A 20,360-nucleotide genomic window follows, 5' to 3' on the forward strand; every position below is an offset into this window, starting at 1 on the left:
GAAATTATCGCTATATGTATGGAACCTGATACCGGCCCGCAATTAAGCCGTATTATATCGTAAAAGTGTTAACAACATTCGTTCTAATTTTACAATACATTTTTCAAAGACAGTCGCTACCCATCAACCTCCTATATATCTGACGTTACAGGTACTGTGTTCAATAGGTACACATGTTACAACAGTGCTGTTCGATTAAGATTCATAACTATATACCATGTACAAATGAAGAACTTTTTTTTCCATCTAATCAATCACATACACTATAAAAACTCATACACCCAAACGCGATATAACCAACGAAAACTAATTATAAAAACACACAAATGTTAGAACCAACAAATTGTGGTTACAAACTATTTATCTGAAATTCATCGTGTGACAATTTTAACAACGATTCTAATTTATTTTACAAATAAATCCAATTATCGTCTTCAACAAATCCCTCCTTTTAACCATTTAACTAAATAATAATCCCAATTAAAGATTAAAAACTAACACATACTTCAATTTGCACAAAAGAGAGAAGAGATGACACAACCAGTTCATTAAGCAAATACATACTTTACTAAACTATTATTAAATAAACATTTCATCAAACTACTCGTTTCGTTTATAAACCATACCGTATAATATAACCAAATTGAATTCGATACGCCCCGCACAGATGTGTATATGTGCGTCTACATCATACACATAATTTCCACATTCAGGGAGGATCGGAAAGCTCACCATCATTGTGCTCAGAGTATAATCACAGTGGTTTCGTTTTGGAATATATATAAACAAAATGTATGAAGCGAGCAAACAAGTTTGTAATGAAAATCGGTGAGTTTCGTTTGTGTTGTGTGTGTGTGGATGTGTGCGTGCGTGTTAAAGACCGCCTCATGCACAACGAGTTTTTCCGTGGAGAGCAAAGCAAACATATCGTAAACAAGAAATCTCAGCCCCTCTTTCATATGTTTCTGTTAGTTTGTCTTTGGATTCCGATGCTAGTAGATCGCCTCGCTTCAAGTTGAAAGGAAAAATAACTTTTTTATTGAATAATATACATTGAGTGTGCATTTAGTGTGCGGTACATCATCATAAAATTAAGATTTTGTTTATACAATTTCGTTTTTATGGTTTACTGAAATTTGTGGTTTTCGAGTTATAATTACGTTTTTATTACCCTTTCGCCGAAGTGTTTGTGGGTGAAATATATTGTAAACGAAAACAGAATCTGACGGATAATTTTTAACGTTTATTGTTCGGTATTATACAAAAACCGGTGGTGAAAATTATTTTTGTTTAAAAAAAAAAATATTTCGAAAAGGAAAACAAGAAAATATTTTTAAGAAATAAATGACCAGTGAAAAATGATACCACCCACACCAACTTCATTGACCACAATGCCAGCGTCTAAAACAAAAATCGGTTTTAGCATTGATTCAATCGTTGGTGAAGATGTGATTCGTTCGCCCAAGGATGTTAAAAGTGATTTTAAATATACAAATGATTATCAGACTGAAATCGCCCGAGCCCTTCGAATATCCGATTCGATCAGTAACGATGCACAAAAGATCCGGTCGGATATCGAGAACAGAGACTCACAACAACGGAATGTGTCAAATTTATTCGAGTACTCAAGCGTACAAAGAGAACGGTCAAACAGTCCGTCACATAACCAATCAAATTTCCCGTCGGAAGAAAGTGTTATACGTAGATCGAGATCGCCGTCGCCGCATCGCAGTGACACAAATCAATTTATGAACTTACATGCCGGTCCGATTCGGCCACTTCCTATAGTACCGCAGAATTTAATCGAGAGTAAGACTATACCGCCGTACATCAATCTGCCGGGATTGCCGCAAGTACACAATTCACAGTATATGCAGGCACAATTTCAAATGGCTGCTGCATTAGCTCAACGACAGGCGGAACATGGATTCCCTGCTAGTGCTAAATTTGGCAGCCATCCACCACATTTAGTGAATCCAAATATGGCAAGGGAATATCCGCTGTATCCATGGCTATTGAGCAGGCATGGGCGAATTTTTCCACACGGATTTCCTGGAAGTAAGTTCAACTTGTTTGTTGATTTAATTTGACAAGAGATGAAATCATAGGTTATACTTAGAATGGTGCTTGCAGGGTCTCGAAATCATGTTTATTAATATCCTGACCGATGGCTTAACATTAGAAGGAGTAGATTTGCCCTTACAATTTTTGTAGGCATCGGGGAATATTTTGGTAGTTTCGTAATTGGAATTAAATTTGTAGCAAAGTATACACAGCAAGGTGTGGTTTTCCTGTTGTTGTTTTTTCGGGATAATGTCAGCTGAAGTGGTTAATGGTTTTTTCCTTTCTCGGCCATGCGCATTAGTGTCATAAGTACCTTTGTTTGCATAGCTGGGATAAGGCTTTACGACTAAAGTAGGAAGGTTAAAACAATCTCTCAACTACATAAACGCTTTATATCGAGATTTATATGGAATTTTCTTTAAACATAAACACATAATCCATAATTTGCCAGTGATAACTTTTTATACATCAGGGAGAGAGATAGAGAGAGAAAAAAAAACAGCAGCGGCAATTGTTTATTGCTTGTTCATGACAAAATCTCAGCTAATGTAATTAAGTCATTTGATTTCGTATTAATCTAATCTTTACTTCGCTGATAATTACCAAGCTATCTCGTCTTAACAATCTGGCCGATTAGCGATTAAATGAATAGTTTATGCGAAATTAAAATTACATTTGCTGCTCACAGCAAGCTATTTTGTCGAGCTGAATCGATCGTAAATAAAATAATTTCAAATGTAACACTAATTTGCATCGATTGACATTGATAATTACTTTGCATCGGTTATATCAATATATCTACGATGCTAGCTTTTATAGCAGCAGTAATCTCTGGCGAGTATTTAGCGAGGAAAGAAAGGTATTTATGCGTAATTATTACCGAAACCGGTTGACCAATTAAAGTTACAATTATTACGACATTACATCGAATTAACTATCCGATTTACAATTTAATTTATTTATTTTACCGTAGGATGTATGTTTTTCATTCCGATGCAAAACATATTATAGCGGTTATTCAGAGGCACATGTTGTCTTTCGTAAATGGTTTAATTACACAACTCTAAATGTTCTAGCTAATCAATTTTCACAATGATTATACTACTTCGCAATTCCTTTGCTTAGAAAATCACCTTAATGATCCTGATCCTCCCTTCTTTATGACAGTTCCAGTAATCATAGAACATGTCACTGATTAAATTAATTGAACTAATCATTAAAAGGCGCTCAGTAATCAGTATCAGTAGCTTTGGAAGATGACACGCAATAAGTTTAACATCTTCTGAATAAACGACAGAAGCAAATTTCGCATTTTTTGAATTTAAAATCTTCTTCATTGCTCACCTGATTAGCTCTGTATTGGATAATTACTTTAGCAGTGCATGAATTTCCATTTCGTATTACTGAGGGTTCCTTTCTTGGCGATGCAACTTGTTATTTGCTGGACTTAATAACTAAGTGACTAAATGAAACATTTACTTTTACTGTACTGGGTTGACATTGACATTTTTACAGTCTTTCGGTTTAACTAAAAAAGAAAATCAATTGTACACAGACTATCAAATGGGGTTAACAATGTCCATATGTTATCGTCAACGATGGAAATAATTCTCCATGAGCTGTGTTTGGTGTAAAAGATCTACCTAATAAAATATATATTAAAACTAATAGTGTAAAGCATCAACAGCAGAGCCTCTAACCATGTCCCTATGTAACTATTAAATCTGCGACTTTTTTTGTTTAAAGTATCACTAAGTTTTCGATACAAAATCTTGTACTTCATTTGTTTTGATTAAAGTTTGGTTATATAAAGGAACCGAATCCAAAATTCGTGGTTTATTTTTTGTCGTTGCTAGCGGTAACAGATGACTAACCATTTCAACAATGTATGTTCTCTATGCACAGCAGAACTAATCAATTTTCTTCACTCAATTACTGGTGTCATTACATACTTGCTGTGTTCTATCAATTTTATAGTTCTTTGTTTAGCCGAACAACATTTTACGTAATCCAATTTCTTTTTTCACCGTATTGATACACAACCCCTCGCATTTCTTACCAAAGGAAAGAAATAAGAAAGTCACTTGTGACTGATATGAAGCCAAAAAGTTAAATTTTTCCTTAGCTTTTGCATTTAAAATCAGGCAATTAGGGAAATAGTCGAATGAAGTAGGAGACACACGTGAACGATATATAAATCTTAACTTCTCATGTTACACTTTGATAGTAGCAAATCCAATCCGATTGTAGTCATTTGTACAATAAATTTTGTAAATTACGATTACTTGTCCCACTGAGTCAGTTGAGTACTATGGTTGCGCAACATTTCATTTCATATCTTCCTATTTACTTAACAGTTGTACACCTTTTCAAGTAACGGCTCAAAAATTGTAACAAAAACTTAAATTCTTCAGTTTTAAACCTTGCCAAGTATCATAGATGAGATGGGTGTTCTTCCCAAAATTGCGTACCTCTTCCTTTCTATCTCTCTCATCCACATACTTTCCTCGATTTCTAGTTAATTGGAGATACAGAATGTGACAGAATGGATCGAATATTGTCTATTGGGACTAATGGTATGTGGTTTGTCAGCATTATTCCTAGACCACATATTTTCTAGCTAAAGGCAAAGCTGATTTATAAATCGTCTTCGTCTAACATGCTTCCAATGTTTAATCTTTTTTTCTAGTCTGCAGCATTCCAATTAACATAATTCGATTTCTTTAACTACATTTCTAAATTGATAGATTTTCTGTTATTTATCCCATGCACGAAACGACCCTTACACCATTTCTCAAAATGATTATTCATAAGCGGATTTGTTTAAAACAAAAACAACATTTACTGTGCATAATACAAACTAACATTCTATCATGAAATGCCAAACTCGTAAACCTTTCATATCTAATCATTCCAACGTTCTGTATTATTTTTCTTTTCGATTTTATTTTACTCGCATCCTCTCTCTATTCTATTCATATAGAGTCATTAAATAAAAAAAAATCCCACTTGATGATATAATTAATTACAGCGATGAGCATGTACTTAACGTATGTATATTCCTAAAAAGAAAAATCAACTGACTCTATAAAACAAGAGGCGTTACTTCATTAAAGCGTTTTTCAGCGTTTTGAAGATTTAACAATAATTAGAAATGCTATCGCTCATCAAATTATATCCGTATCCACATCTCCATAAACACATCATTAATTATAACAAATTAAAATGAATATGTAATGCATTTAGATAGATTATATAAAATAAATAATGTGAATTCACGAACGTATTTTATTCCAAGAATCGATTTTATTTCTCGTTTTTTTTTGTTTAAATTTTTTTTTCTTTTTTATATTCTAAATGGGAATGAACATGAAATGATTTTGATCCACCATTTTAATATTTTTATAATTCTCTCTGTTTATTCCAATTCAATCCAAACTATTAAATTTCTGCTGTCATTAAACATTTAAATTAATTATTGTTGTTGTAACGCACCTTTTCTTTTCAAATTTAATTCGTCAATTTTACTCTTGACAGCTGTTATTCTTGTATTTTATATGGTGTAGACGAAAAATAATAATAAAAAAAATGGGAATACAACCAGAAAAGAGAGAAGAACAGAAAAGAAGAAACAAACAAAAATGGGTAAAAAAAGGCCAAAGAAAAGTAATACGATTAACGTTTTATTTGATCAGAATGTTGTTTGTTTTATCGAAATGAGAGTAGAATTCGTGTTTTTTTACACTTGTAATTTCAGATGAAGATGATGGAGAAAAAAAAATTCGAGCGATTTTTTGATGTACCTTTTTTCAAATAATTTATTGATTACAACAGATCAAGTTCGTTGTTGCTTTTTTTTATCATCTGGCTTAAATTGTAATTTTATGCAGATTAACATTTTGTGTAGTGTAGTCAAAATTTACGATGTGAAAAATATTTATTTATGTAAAACAAACGAAACTGGCAATGGTACGATTTTACAAATTAATGTTGTTCAAAACTTGTATTGAGATAAATAAAATGCGCTTTTTAACCATCCCATTTAATATATTTATATTCAAAAAAAAAGTATTTAGTTCAAAACTTGTTCTGCTTACGACAGCCAATCTATGTATATTTTCGTATGAAAAGCAATAATTTAGTCTCATCAAGAAACACGAATATAATTACAGAAATGATCTGACTTTATTTTACTAACTACACTGATTTGAAGTGAACAATGTTGGTTTTTTTTCAACGTTTTTTTTTTATTTGTCTTCTTCGTCTTCCTCCGGATAATAAATGAGTTTATTCGGCTGCAAAGAATGATGAACAAATAAACCATGAAAGAAGAATAATTTACCACTATACCAATGATATGATAATGTGTCATTGTGTTATTCAAAGACTTAATAATATATGAGTTCAGTGGTCGGTTGGCTCACTGATATTTGTTACGGTTACGGCTTCTCTTTGCTCGTAATATTCACGCAATATTGCAATTAATTCGAAGATAATTTCGAAAAACGGGTGCAAGACAATTAGAGATCGTTATTGCTCAATCTAAAATTCTTGAAATGTAACACCGCCTTTCATACTGGAAACGGAATTTACAATTCTTTACAACAATTAATTAGATCATGTGACTCAGAGGCGCTTTCTCATCGTTCGAGGGGTTGAGAAGATCATTAGACAACACTAACTTTTCATCTAACTAATGAAACTAATGACAACACTAGATTGACATGAATGGTAAGGTTATTGCTAATTGCCAGCATAGAGTTCTGCCAACAATCTTCCTCTTGATTTTCAAGTTAATTAAGCGAGATATCGTTAGCCATGGGAAGAATTGTGCACAGAAATTCCAAACGAAAGAAAATATAAAATTTTAATTAACCTCAAAAGCTACCATTACGACTTTTAGTATTCACAGAAAAACCGTCACTCAGCAATTCGTTGCGATAAGAAATGTTGATTGGTTTTAAACGGTACCTACAAACATTAAAACTTTGAATAATTTTACTTTTTTTGTCATATTATGAAGATTGTGATTATTTCTGCCGCAAGAAATCAATCAATCTGGACATTCGTGAGAATAAAATGAATTTTTTTCGAAGTTCTTCTACCAATTAATCGACACGTGTATGCTATTAATTAAGTAATTAAAAGCAAATAAAATGAGAATGTCATGGAGAATGATTGTTAATTCGTTGGGCATTAAGTTTATGAATTCTCTGCAGTCATTGATTGAAAGAAATTATTCATAGAAAATTCAAATTGTTAATTAATCAAACGCGATACCGCTCCTAATAATTTAGAGTTTGGATTACCAAGCCTTGTACTCATGAGTCCGTTGCATTTGCTTCATTCAAATTAGCATGTTTAATTCAGGTCGACGTTTCTTTTATTCCATTATCATTGAATTCAATCGTTTCAAAGATTATCTCCCATCTCATTGTTAAAGGTAGGATAACTTTTGATTGATTTACTATTGAAAATGACTGTAAAGCATCTCTAAATCATAGTAGTGTCTCAATGAATCCAATAAATATTGAACATCTTGTTAAAATGCCATGCCTACACTATTGACTTACCCAATAGAGGTATGCGCAGAGTACAGAGTCTGTTTCACAGTATCACTCATTAATCTTATATCATACCTCTGCTTGAAGTTGTAAATTTTTGTTGTTGAAAAATTAACCTTTTAATGAAGGAAACTCAGACAAAAGTGACAGAATTATGATAAATAAACGATTTGGAAGACTTTCCAAGCTTACTCAAACGATAAGCGTAATCGCAATATAATTAAAGAATCTGTTACTCAATTTGTTCAAATTATCCCTTCTTTGAATCTTTTACTTCGTTAAATTTGTCATACTATAATTAGTGCATCTCACTTGTTTTTTGTCGTGATTGTCGATAACAGCCCCTTTATTTTCCAATTATTTTCAATTCGAAGGCAGGGATGAAAAATGAATATTTCCCGAAGAAAAATCGATGTCGAAATTTTACTCGGATTCATTGGTCCATTTCTAACAAGAAACTTCAAACTAACCGAACAAATTGCAAATCAACGAAAATAATATGCATGCCATTTTTCAACATGATAACATAAATGCCGACCCTGCGGCCATATTTAGTTGAAAATTAAATTAACCATCTAATGAAAATGATTGTTAAATATGATTGTTGTTTCATGAATTTTCGTTTTCGTATAATCTGACTGATGCGATGAATACTTTTTTCTCTCCCCTGGCTTGGCAGTGTACCACTTACGAAAATTAAGTATCTAATTTATCAATTCAAATTGCTGTTGAAAAGCAGAGATTTGACGTTCCGAATAGAGGGTATATGTTCCGATACAGAACATTGCAGAGATATAAAAAGAAGAGGAATTCAAAAAATTTCAATTTTAATGAACCAAGAAACCGGACCGCTACTATTTATACGAAAATGGTTTATCTAGCTTCTTTCGTTCTAAATCTTAATTCGATAAATATCACAAATTTTCTGTGTTGTGTATATTAACACCATAAATTATGTATCCATGTTAAATAGATGTTAACATTTCGATATAGTCGAAGGATAAGACCCCAACCATATAGCCATCTAATCTGTTCTGAGGTGATCACGACGACAACGAAATATAGATGTGAAATTTAATTCAATTCAATTTATTTTCGTATATTTATCGAAAGCGATCACCGAGTTATGCAAAATTTAAAAACCGATAAAAATTAATTGATTTTAACTCGTTTCTCCTAAACGAAAGATAAGTGTTGGAATATTATAATTTGATTACCTCAATAAAAATGTCAAATTATAGCGTATAAGAGGAGAATATAACGTGTTTTCTTATCATAAATAGAGTTTCTAATCTGATATTAAAACATAAATTAGATTTTCCGTTTATAATGTGTAGTGTATACACACACATCACATATAATAATATTAATGGAACAACAACTATATATTGTACAGGCCCCCGAACCGAGAGCGAGCAGCAGCCAACAATAATAAATTAAATTATATGAAAATATTTCTTGCTTATTCGATATTAATTATTATTAATTTGTTTTTTATTCAAACTGTTAGCAATAAACATTTAAACTGCTTTAAACACACAATGCAAAATTATAAATTTAATTTAATTAAAAAATTTCCCCGTTACCAGCAGTCACTTTTCGTAACTCTACCACACTATTCGCTCATTTATAATATATTAATATGAATATATATATATATACAATCTTGTACGTACATGTCGTATAATATATGTTATCTTCATACAATGAGGTGATGTATATCTAAAACATATATATATACAACACACATATGTACGAACGTATATATATGGCGATATTAACATGCCATTCCAGCGTATTGAATGTATAATTTAGAATAGTTTTCTTTTAAATGCATGCAAAATGAACTGCATATACAATTAAATATGTTATTAACATTTTCTGTGCAACAACGTATATTTATGCATTTTATTTAACATATGTACGCGGTTCGTAAATATATCTTTTGTTTATAGATTTTCTTGTTATTATTGAGTTAATCGGCGCGTGTTATTAGCGCCATATCCCATTCATTTTGTTATAGCAATATATTTTAGATTTTTACATTGTTGGGTCTCTCTTTTTCTAAATGTAGAACGAATTTATATAAGAAACAGAACAACAACAGCAACAACAACAAAAAACACTGCACACAAATTGTGTGTGTACGTAAAAAACAAATCTTTATTGATAAATTAAATATAATTTTCCGGATAATTCAACATAAAATGGGTGGCTCGTTTCGTTGTTGTTTTATCAAACATTATGGGTGTTTTGATTTTAACACCAAATTCGATCAAGAAAATACAATCGCTAAACCGAACTGGTGTGCATACGGTATTTTGCACCAGCTGGTCCCATTTGGAATTGTATGTGACCAGCTGGTGCAAAATAACGTATACACACCAGTTCGGTTTAGCGATTGTACGAAAAGAAAAAAAAAACTGATTCACTGATTCAGTTGAGTCCTTCAAAATTAATTGGCTTCCATATGAATTCAGTTACTGTATCAGATTCTAAATGTTAGATAGGTCATCTAACACGCCATAAATATTCTGGTGGCGATGAAACATTGTTCTCTTCCCAATAACCAGCTAAATGAGAAAATTATTTGTCTTTGCTCTTTGTGTATTGCGTTTGTATATAGAATTAAAACTGCCGATTAACCTGTATCAGACCGTTCAACATACACATGACATCGAATCTAGTACTTCTGGTAATCTGTGAATTTACAAAAGATTGATGTACAATCTATTACTTCATTTGTTTCTACATATATTTTGTTATACTCTTTTAGCTTATTCGCTGCCGGTAGTCGATGACGGTTTTCGATTGGTTGGTTTTATTAATGAGCATCTTCCGTATTACATTAAATAACAAATTCAAATATATTGTGCCAATTGTGCAGCAACAGTTTTAGATACTACGTTCAAGCATAGACTTTAAGATTAAGGAGATATATGCGAATTACAGCTTCATTAGAACCTTATTCCAATAAGTTATTCGAAACGGTGTCGATGTGAGTTTAATTAATCAATTAGATGATTAATAAGGCGTCAATCAAAACAACCGCGATTACTGTTTCTAATTGCATATTCCATTAATTATTTGATTATAAAAATAAAAATTCCCATCAGACCAGTAACAATTAAAAAACTCTCCGAATGGGCATGTCCTATCGTGAACGTGTAAAATGTTGCTAATTGCAACTACTTTTAAAATGCGAGATAATTTGTTTGTGCTATCGATAATCGTCTATCTTGTTGTTTTTTGTGTTTAACGATAATCCATTGTCTTAATTAAGCAAATTGATAACCTACATTCACTAAATCAACGGCGCTAGTTAATATCAATATTTTTCCGTCACGTGACCAAACTTCATTAAACAATTTACGAGCGAAATATTTTCAAACGCATTAGAGGCTAGGTGTACTTGCAATATTAATTTACACTTTGCGAATACCGAGTGGCAAGAGTTGTAGTAATTTACGATTTTAAAAGATTCTTTGAACATTGGGAATAAAATTGTTTTTTTATTCAATGAATGAGTGGAGTGATTTATAAATTAAAATTGTTTGGACAGTTAATTTCAAGCATGACATTCATTTTGTCTTTTCAGCTGAGACTTTCAATTCAAAGCAAATTATGTTGTCAAAAAACTTTTAAACTGGAATCTTTTGATCAATTCAATTTTTAGATTTCATGTATTCGATTGTGGTGCCACTTAATCGGATCCTAGTACACATGAATTGGTACACTCTTTTAGTTCAGATACACCTTGACTTGCACATTGTAATTATATATGCATTTCTCAGACTATGTCCGTTAAGGGCACTGACGGCATTGAAAATGTGGCCTTATAAAAATCGGCTAAATTATTTCCGACTCTGGTCACTACCAAAAAAGGACTTAAATTCGAAAACATATCCACCAACTAACCCGGCTGCAGCCACTTTGCCAATATATTATTTTTCAACAGAAAATGTTGAAGAGGTTAATTATTGAGACAAATAGGTTTTATTGATCGAAATAATAATAAATAAATAAAAATGGTTGGCCTGCCTCTCATTAATTCGATTTATTTATACGGTCTGATTTATACGGTGTCACACTATAAGTAACAGTATGAAATCAGGAAGAAATATTATCACTGTGAAATGCACACATTAAGCAAATTTTTGGTGGAACCGCCGGATGAACAAAAGTCCGATTGAAATAACTTTCAATGGAGAAGAAAATACGAGAAAATGAAAATAAGAAGGACGAAGAAATAAAATAAAATAAAAAAATAAACGAAAATGTGAAGCAAAACAAATTTATTGAAAATCAACAGTGTGATAATCAGTGTCCAATTTAATGCCTAAAATGTTGTTCTTTTGTGATTCAAAAATTGAATACAAATTTTATACTGATTAGCGATTGCTAACGGCGCCTCATGCCACGCTTTAAAGCCTATTGTTAACATCATGTATATATATATATATATATATATATATATATACAATTTTCATTTCCTATTGTATTCTAATTTGATACGGCTTCCAATGGCCAATAACATATTGTTGTTGTACTATATCAAATATATATAAAAAAAAGGAAAAAAAACATATGTACGATGCTATACATATATCTTGAACCCACAACCAATGTGTATGGTATTTTATACCCACTCGATATATATGTGATACTCAACATTTATTGTATATTATACACCGCATTATTGTTGTATGTAATTTTTCTTAAATGCATTATAAAAGAAAGAATGAAAACACACGAAATAATAATAAATAAATAAATAAAAAAACGAAACAAAATTTTTGGTGTGTTTCACATTAAATTTATTATTTTCAAATTGTTTACTCACTTGTTTATCTGGGATGTGGTATCGTCTTTTTTTCTGTTTAGTGATTGTGAACCTTTTTCTCAAAACGATTTTTTTCTGTTTATTCTTTTTCTAGATTTCCTACTACACCCATTTAGGAAGCCGAAACGTGTTCGAACAGCATTTTCACCTTCACAACTACTAAAATTGGAACATGCATTTGAAAGCAATCAATATGTGGTCGGTGCAGAACGTAAAGCACTGGCACAAGCCCTTAATTTATCAGAGACTCAGGTATTTGACATTTTATTAAATTTAGTTTTTTAAATCTAGGCGTTAATGTAGCTAAACAGTCGTTTTGTATAACAGTCATTTGATTTTTGTTTAAATTAAAAATAAATTCGATGCCATGCTTGGGGGCTTGAGTAGTCTCGACATACGAGCGTTTGATTTCTTAGGAATTTTCCATATCGTGATCGGGCTTTCTAGTGTAGTTTTCCTCGGTACATAAAATCTGATCCAACGCATAGACAAAATTGGCTTTTGAGTGGTTGTGCGTTTCTTTTAGGCTTTTCTTCATGTTTATAGATGCAGCTCTTAGCAGAACTCATTCGACAGATCATTCAAATGCCCAATGATATAGTGTAAAATATCCTGGGGATCCACACATTCATGAGTTATTTTTGTCTCACTTTGATGCAGAACTACGGTTAGGTGTCAGAAACTAATACATAAGTCACCGCACCCGGCTGACCTACTGCACCTCCAACCGTCCCGATTTCATCACTTTTTATCTGCAGCGGAAATCAGAGAACATGTGAACTGTAGGAGGTGTATCTCATAATTAGGACAGCTATCAATTTTCTAGTGAAAGTTCAGACATATCTTTGTGGGTTCATCGGGATGACGCTCACTAGGAAAATGATGCATAATTGCTGGAATGTATTTCGGAATTGACTCCATTAGTCCATTTTGAATCATGTTAAGTGAATGAATTTTGGTGAAAGGAAGAAAATAAATTGTTACGAGTCTAATTTGTTGACTCACCATTAAAATGCACATAGCATATGGCTGTACCATTTACATTTTTTTTATACTATAATTCGCACAACATTTTGCACCGGTCGTACACAACCGCAATAAAATTAATTGAACAACAACAACAAACAAAACGAAACAATCTTAAACATCCGAGAGCTTTTAAGATTATTATACACATGGATTATAATGTGATGTAGGAGAATACAAATAAAAACCAACAAGAAACCCGAACCGCACCACCAAAATTGAGTGTGTAATGTCTGACTCTGACTTCGGTCGACAACAATTAACTTTTTGTAATTCATTCCCCCCATAATCTTCTTGTAATTAATGGTGCTGGTATTTTATTGTTCAGTTATTATGTTGTTAAAATAAATTCATGTAAGCTGAATATTTAATTACAATTTACACTGACAAATAAAATACACAGAAAAAAGTGCATAGAAAGTTAGCCGGGTTCGGGTAATTGACAATTCGTGACTTCTAGGCATTAATTAAGGGGTTCAATATATTGTTTTTGCAAACGAATTTAACGAAATGTGAAATGTCGAAAATAAAGAAATTGCATTCTGATGGAACGTTTCGTCTGTGACGATGATTTACACAGTCTGAACTAAAACTTCCTAAAATTTATGTAAAATTTTATCAACTCTCTGAAAACTTCTGTCTGTGAGGGAAGACACTACTGTTCTTCTACATTCCTAATGACTGTATATGTCGATATTTTTCAATTACTTTTCTCGCTGTATCAATGGTAAAATAATTGTAAAGAAAGCCTCGCTGAAAGCCTGGCTCCACAAATATAATGACCAACTTCGTTACTACTGGATGAGCCGATATGTTTCCAACTAGTCAACATCCTCGGACGAACGATTTAACGATCGTCTTTGATATTTACTATCAGATTAGAGCCTAACAATGACGTTGCACAGTGGAAGCACAACGCAAATAATTGCTCAATGATAATGGAAAATATGTCCCTTCTCAAACTATTGCATAAACCTTAAACAAATACTGAGCATAGAGGAGAGAAGCAAATCAATTCAAATATTGGTCTTGGAAAAATACTTTCTAGATTGCAAGCAACACATGGATTTTGTTTAGTCTGCCATGATTTTTTTTTTAATTCTCCTCCCAGCAATAACTGGAATTTTATTAAGTTTTGACAGCAAAAAATCAATAGAATTGTAGCAGCACATCAATGTGTCCTAAATCTATTCATCCATACCAGTTCAGAAGGCGTCACTATAAAATGGTTACATATAGAAACACATAGGTTTCGTATTTATATAGATAGTGTTATTGGTAAACTCTCCCAAGGGAACTGAACCCAAGCGTCGGGCATCTTGTTCATATTAATAGCGGTCACGTCGTCAACATTTTTCTCACCGAAGATCTTCGAAAAAACGAATTCTAGTTCTATATATAATCAAGCTGCACACCATACACTTTATGGTTTCCCATTTAGCAGCCCTTTTTCCTTAATGCCAGTTTAATTACCTTTTCTTTCCAATTACTCAATTCGACGTGATGCTATTTGCGTAATACTCCCATACCAAAACAGATTCATCACATGACGAATATAAAGAAAAAAATTTAAATAAACAAAACTTTTAATTTAAACGAATCGAAAATGTGTGCCGGTGAAACGAGAGAGAGAGAGTGAGAGAAAAAATCCCTAAACCGAAAATCTACATTTTATGTACATTTTAATAAGATTTAATAAATATTCATAGCATGAAATTATCACCTCACCAAAAATTTTAACACCAAGCAATTATCTCTTTATTTACCCAGCAATTTGGCTATGTTTTTACAAGCCACCACCCTCATCATGCGCAATTGATCACTTCATTTTACTGGTGTTCAAATAAAACGATTTGTCCCATGGGGAGCCATATAACACTGGGGTTGAATAATAAAGCATCACTGCGCTGAAAATCTAAATCTTTGATGCGAGAGTTTATATTGATGTTCTCTATATCTTCCGTTCGTTTTTTTTTTGCTTCTTTCTTTCTACCCAGAGTTTCAAAAGCTTACGTTGGTTACATGAATATCTAACGAAAACGATACATTCGTTTACTTTGTATTTGTGTTATTATAACGCTTTATGTCCTTATATATACACATAATCATGTTCGATATACCGTGTATACCGTATAACTTCAACCATACCACTTAAATTCAACCCCAAATAAATGCTAATGCATAATATGGCTATATGGAGAGAAGGGTATATAAATATAAACAGCGATATGTATAGCCATGTCACCACCGTTCAAACTTATCTACCCAAAAAATACTTAATTTGTTCATTTCAACCCAATTCATTTATTTTATTTGTTTGATAATCAAGATGGCGGCATCAGAGGAATTGCTTTTTTCATCTTGTTTTATTAGAGTAAATCTCGTATATTGGAACCCTAATATTAGCACTTAGTTAACGTTTTATGAAATTTATTTGATGTTATAAAAGACTGCGTGTACCAGCTATAAAATTTATGTGTAACCGAAGAACGAACGAGGAGGCAGGGAGAAAACTACTGTGGAAAATTTCGGTTATATAGGGGAGGGAAAAACATTTTTGTATGACAAATAATGACAGTATCCTGTTATTGGATAGAAAATTAGGTATATGTCAACGAAAAATCGGTAGGGTGAATAAATTGATAGATTATTGTGTGCCTCGTTTTATCAAAAAAAAAAAATTATAATGTTGTCTTGTTGTCTGTGTAATATGGACGGAGTTGGTTTTTTATGATGTTTTTTCCTCGTTTCATTTTTTATTGTGTGTGCAACGATATGATTTTATAAAATGGTTCAATTTTCGTACAATACAACCGAAATTATTACAGTGGAAGTAATAAAAATATGTTTTTATAGCTTGATGGGTTGTTACCGTTGTCATTTAGGATGACAATCTTTTTTCTTTCTTCTCTTCATTATTATTAACATTTTATTTCCACTTAATTTATGGCAACGAATCTAGGTTTCTATGCTGTGCAACATTCTGAATGAGATTTAAATTCCACTGTACAAACAACAGCCAAAAAAATGTCGACATCTTTTCGTCTTGTAATGAACACATTACCATACGCCACGGTAATTCGATAGGGTCAATCATAAAAAATCACAGGCGTTCATATCAATCTGAATAGAATAATAATTTCATGATTTTCGGTTTGAAATGTATATGTGAAATAAACCAATCAAATATCCCCTATTGTCATCGATAACTAGCCTTCATGAATTGCCGTTGGTTTGTGAATTTTGTTTAGAAGACATTTATATTGTTGTTGGGATGATGCAAACGTTTTTCGATTTTAATTGGAATGGGCCAATAAATTGTGAGAAATATTTGAAGGAAATTTCTCTCTATAAGGCCAACGATTTAATTTAATCAAAATTCTTTGCAAACCTGACATAAACGGGGTAATCATCATCATAAACGACCAAAAGAAGCAACGACGAAAATAATATGATATTATACAGTAAATGAAGTGAACGAGATTGTGAAAAGTACTAGGTGCATCAAACAAGTGAAGGAACAGATTCAACGATTGCAATGCGATACGCTTGCCGATTCTAAAATATTAAAAATATCAGTGAATATTAGTTTGCTTCTAGTTTACCATTGAATGACTATGAGCAATGCAAAATCTTCTACTTCATACTTTAAGAATATGTTTTGCTATAAGAAACCGCACGTCCAACACGTCATCGCTTATTTTTGGCGTCGTTGTCGCTAACAGATGACTAACAGTTTCTAAAGAGGTTCTATGTTTTTGAAACATCCTTGGTTTGGCATCGAATTTATGAAATGTAAATCTTGGGATTTATACAATCAATTAAAAATTAAGTTTTTCTTGTTGCTTTTCATCGCAATTAAAAGTCTTACTTTAACATCAGATAAATTGGATTTTTGGCGAAATGTTTTGCATTAATTTAACACTCCCACAGTCATACGTTAACTAATAACCATATGCGTCAGCTATAAAAATGTTTTTTTTTTGTTATTCGTTTGCCAATGTTGTTTCACATAAATCAAAAATAAATAAATTTTTATTTACACACAGACAAAGACTCGATAAATAATTCGTAATTTTGGTTTTAAATTACAGGTCAAAGTATGGTTTCAAAATCGTCGAACAAAACACAAACGAATGCAGCAAGAAGAAGACTCAAAAGGCGGAAATGGCAATAATAATTCCACAAATAACGACGGTTCGATCCAGAGCTATCACGAGGACGAAATGATCGATATGGAAGACTGCTTCAGTGAAGACGATAGTGATTCACAGCACTAACTGAATTTTTTCTTTACTTCAGTCAAATTTAATACAAAAAAGACAAAAAGTTGAAGAATAAGAAAAGAACGAAAAATTGAAGAGAAACAACACAACAACAACAAAAACTGTAAAACAATTTTAAAAAAAGAAAAAGATGGAGAAACAGAAGATGATAAAAAAAACTAAGAATTGAGAAAGGTTGTTGCAATTTACTTGTTTTATACATAGTTTTCATCACGATATTTCAAGTTTTGTGATAAAATGTTGCCGGACTTGTATTTGTAAACACTTAATTACCATAAATAGATGTTTTTTAAATGAGTGCCAAAAGTTAATAAATTTCAGTGATTAATAACAACTTAATTAATTTTAAGCTCATGTGTGTAGTTTGTGGAATATATATATATGAAAAACAAAACAAAAAAAAATTAATAATAAACTTAATCAAGTCTATCATTAAGAATAAAAGATAAATTATAAAACTAAACAACAGATGAAACAACAAAGAGAGATAAAAAAAAGAAGACGAAGAAGAAATGGAAAAGAAATGAATGTAATGCAACACTAAAAATGTATTTCAAATCTGTCAATATCGAATGACACACCATCGACAATATTTTTTTATGGGGAGAAAAAAGTGTTTTAATTTATTAAATTTTTTTTTATATTTTTCATTTATTTTTGTTCGTTTCTCGAATCATAGGACATTGTATCGAATATATAAAACTTCGATAAAAATCAAATACAAGCACACCTATGCGACCGGCGGCTACATGCGTTTTATGTGTATATATTCTATCTATCTCTCTCTCTATATATAATTACTTGTGCGTAAATCATTGACATTGTTCGTTATTATGTTAAAAAATATTGGAAAATGTTTATAATATGAAAAATCTACCTATAAAGTCGAGTGTGTAAGGGGACGAGGAGGATAGGTAAAACCTTCTTCTTCTTCTATAATCTGGTAGTAAACTAACGTTTTGAAAACTGATTATGATAAATTGGAGGTAAGCAGCCCGAATTCCGTTTCTTGTGGTACATCCATTTTCAAACGACCACACCGCCCCTAAAGGACCGACTATCCTGAGTCAGAATTTCTGACCTAATTATCTTAGTTATGAATGCAATATACGTTTCACAAGGATTTCAATGCTTCCGGGATGGAAATGAAATCAATTTTGGATTTCTTTTTCTCGAGTTTTCGTCCCTTTGCATTTCGCTAGTTGTAGTACCGAACGAAAAGAGTATTTAACGTTAGTCCGAAAACACATCGGAAAGCACACGAGCATTTTCGCGTTACTGAGATCGAGAATTATGCTTCGTTATCCATTGTTTAGCGTATACAAATCGGATTACAAATTGTAATTTACAATGGACAACGAAGCATAATTGTCTAGATCTCATTCGTTAGACACTCTTCTGTTCGACACACGTTGCGAAATTGGTTTCCGACGGCCAATTATAAAGCCATCCTGAGTTCATTCAGTAGATCATTAAAAGTATTCATTCAACATCATCGTCTTTACTTTCTGTGATCCTGATATCTATCGCAATCGACACTTTGTGCTGACGCTATTCGTGTGTTTGAGTCTTTTTGAATGATTGAATCAGTCAACAATAAAAACAATTGATCGAAATCGGCTCAAAATTCGATTTTCAAGAAGTAAAAGTCGGTGTGAATACGTGTAATAGCGACGGCAATTCGATCCGACTTCGAAGGTTTTCCTGACGCCTCCTTCATATCATAATCAGGTTTTTGAATGTTATTCAAATTCTAATTTGACATTACTCATTTACGCTGTCGACCACTATTTCCTTTTTAGTCTCGGAATAACAACGGTAAAATGTTACAGCTTAAGCTGCTCGGAAAACTTGACAAACTCCTTTTTGAATGTAAGAAGGTGGAAGCCTATCTTTTGTGTATCACATAAGAAAAAGGCAGAGACTCCTACCCTAACTTCGAAAAAATACGAATTTTTCTATACCTTTCCAGCAACTTAAGTTGTAACTCTGTTGAACGTTGTGGCCCCAACTACTTAATTTTACGTATAAATATATTTTCAAGAGGTTGATTATTATATTTAAAAGAAAAACAAAATGAAACAGAGAATCGATATGAACAGAAATGCGAAATAGAAAGAACAAAACTACTGGCATCAATTTGTTATTAATGAATTGATAAATTTAAGAGCCATATTTTAAGGTAACGTGTAATTATTTAATTTATTAAGTAAAATAAATACTGCTATGTACTGAATGACAAAATGAATTTTCAATGAAACTCACACAAAACCAACTGCATAAGGACTTCCGGTTTTCCATCTACCAACAAAAAAATGATTGCCCTACAGAAGCGAGTTGAATGTCCTCTCCAACTGAAGAAATGGGGGGGGGCAAAAAAAGCTTTGCATCAACTTTCAAGCGGTCAATGGTGAGTGTAAACAATTCCGGTAGCAGTGAAAAAGGCAGAAATCAGAAAAACGAATAACCGCAAGTGGTGTACGAATGAACAACCAGACACATAAAGTAATAAAATTTTAACAGCATGGTTTTACAGCTCTTTTTTCTTACACACATAAATAGTCCGAAAATCCTTCA

General features: G+C 32.1%; 1 protein-coding gene across 1 annotated transcript; it reads left to right on the plus strand.

Annotated features, from left to right (window-relative positions):
• The first annotated feature begins 969 nt into the window (after positions 1 to 969).
• On the plus strand, positions 970 to 19,849 carry LOC119069044 (homeotic protein empty spiracles-like). The gene is made up of 3 exons (XM_037172914.1): positions 970 to 2,058; positions 12,566 to 12,723; positions 17,592 to 19,849. Exons 1-3 carry the CDS (start codon positions 1,359 to 1,361, stop codon positions 17,775 to 17,777), a joined length of 1,044 nt encoding a protein of 347 aa, XP_037028809.1. The 5' UTR covers positions 970 to 1,358; the 3' UTR covers positions 17,778 to 19,849.
• The last annotated feature ends 511 nt before the right edge of the window (positions 19,850 to 20,360 follow it).

This window comes from Bradysia coprophila, assembly GCF_014529535.1.
Source record: "Bradysia coprophila strain Holo2 chromosome X unlocalized genomic scaffold, BU_Bcop_v1 contig_26, whole genome shotgun sequence".
NCBI classification, from domain to species: domain Eukaryota; kingdom Metazoa; phylum Arthropoda; class Insecta; order Diptera; family Sciaridae; genus Bradysia; species Bradysia coprophila.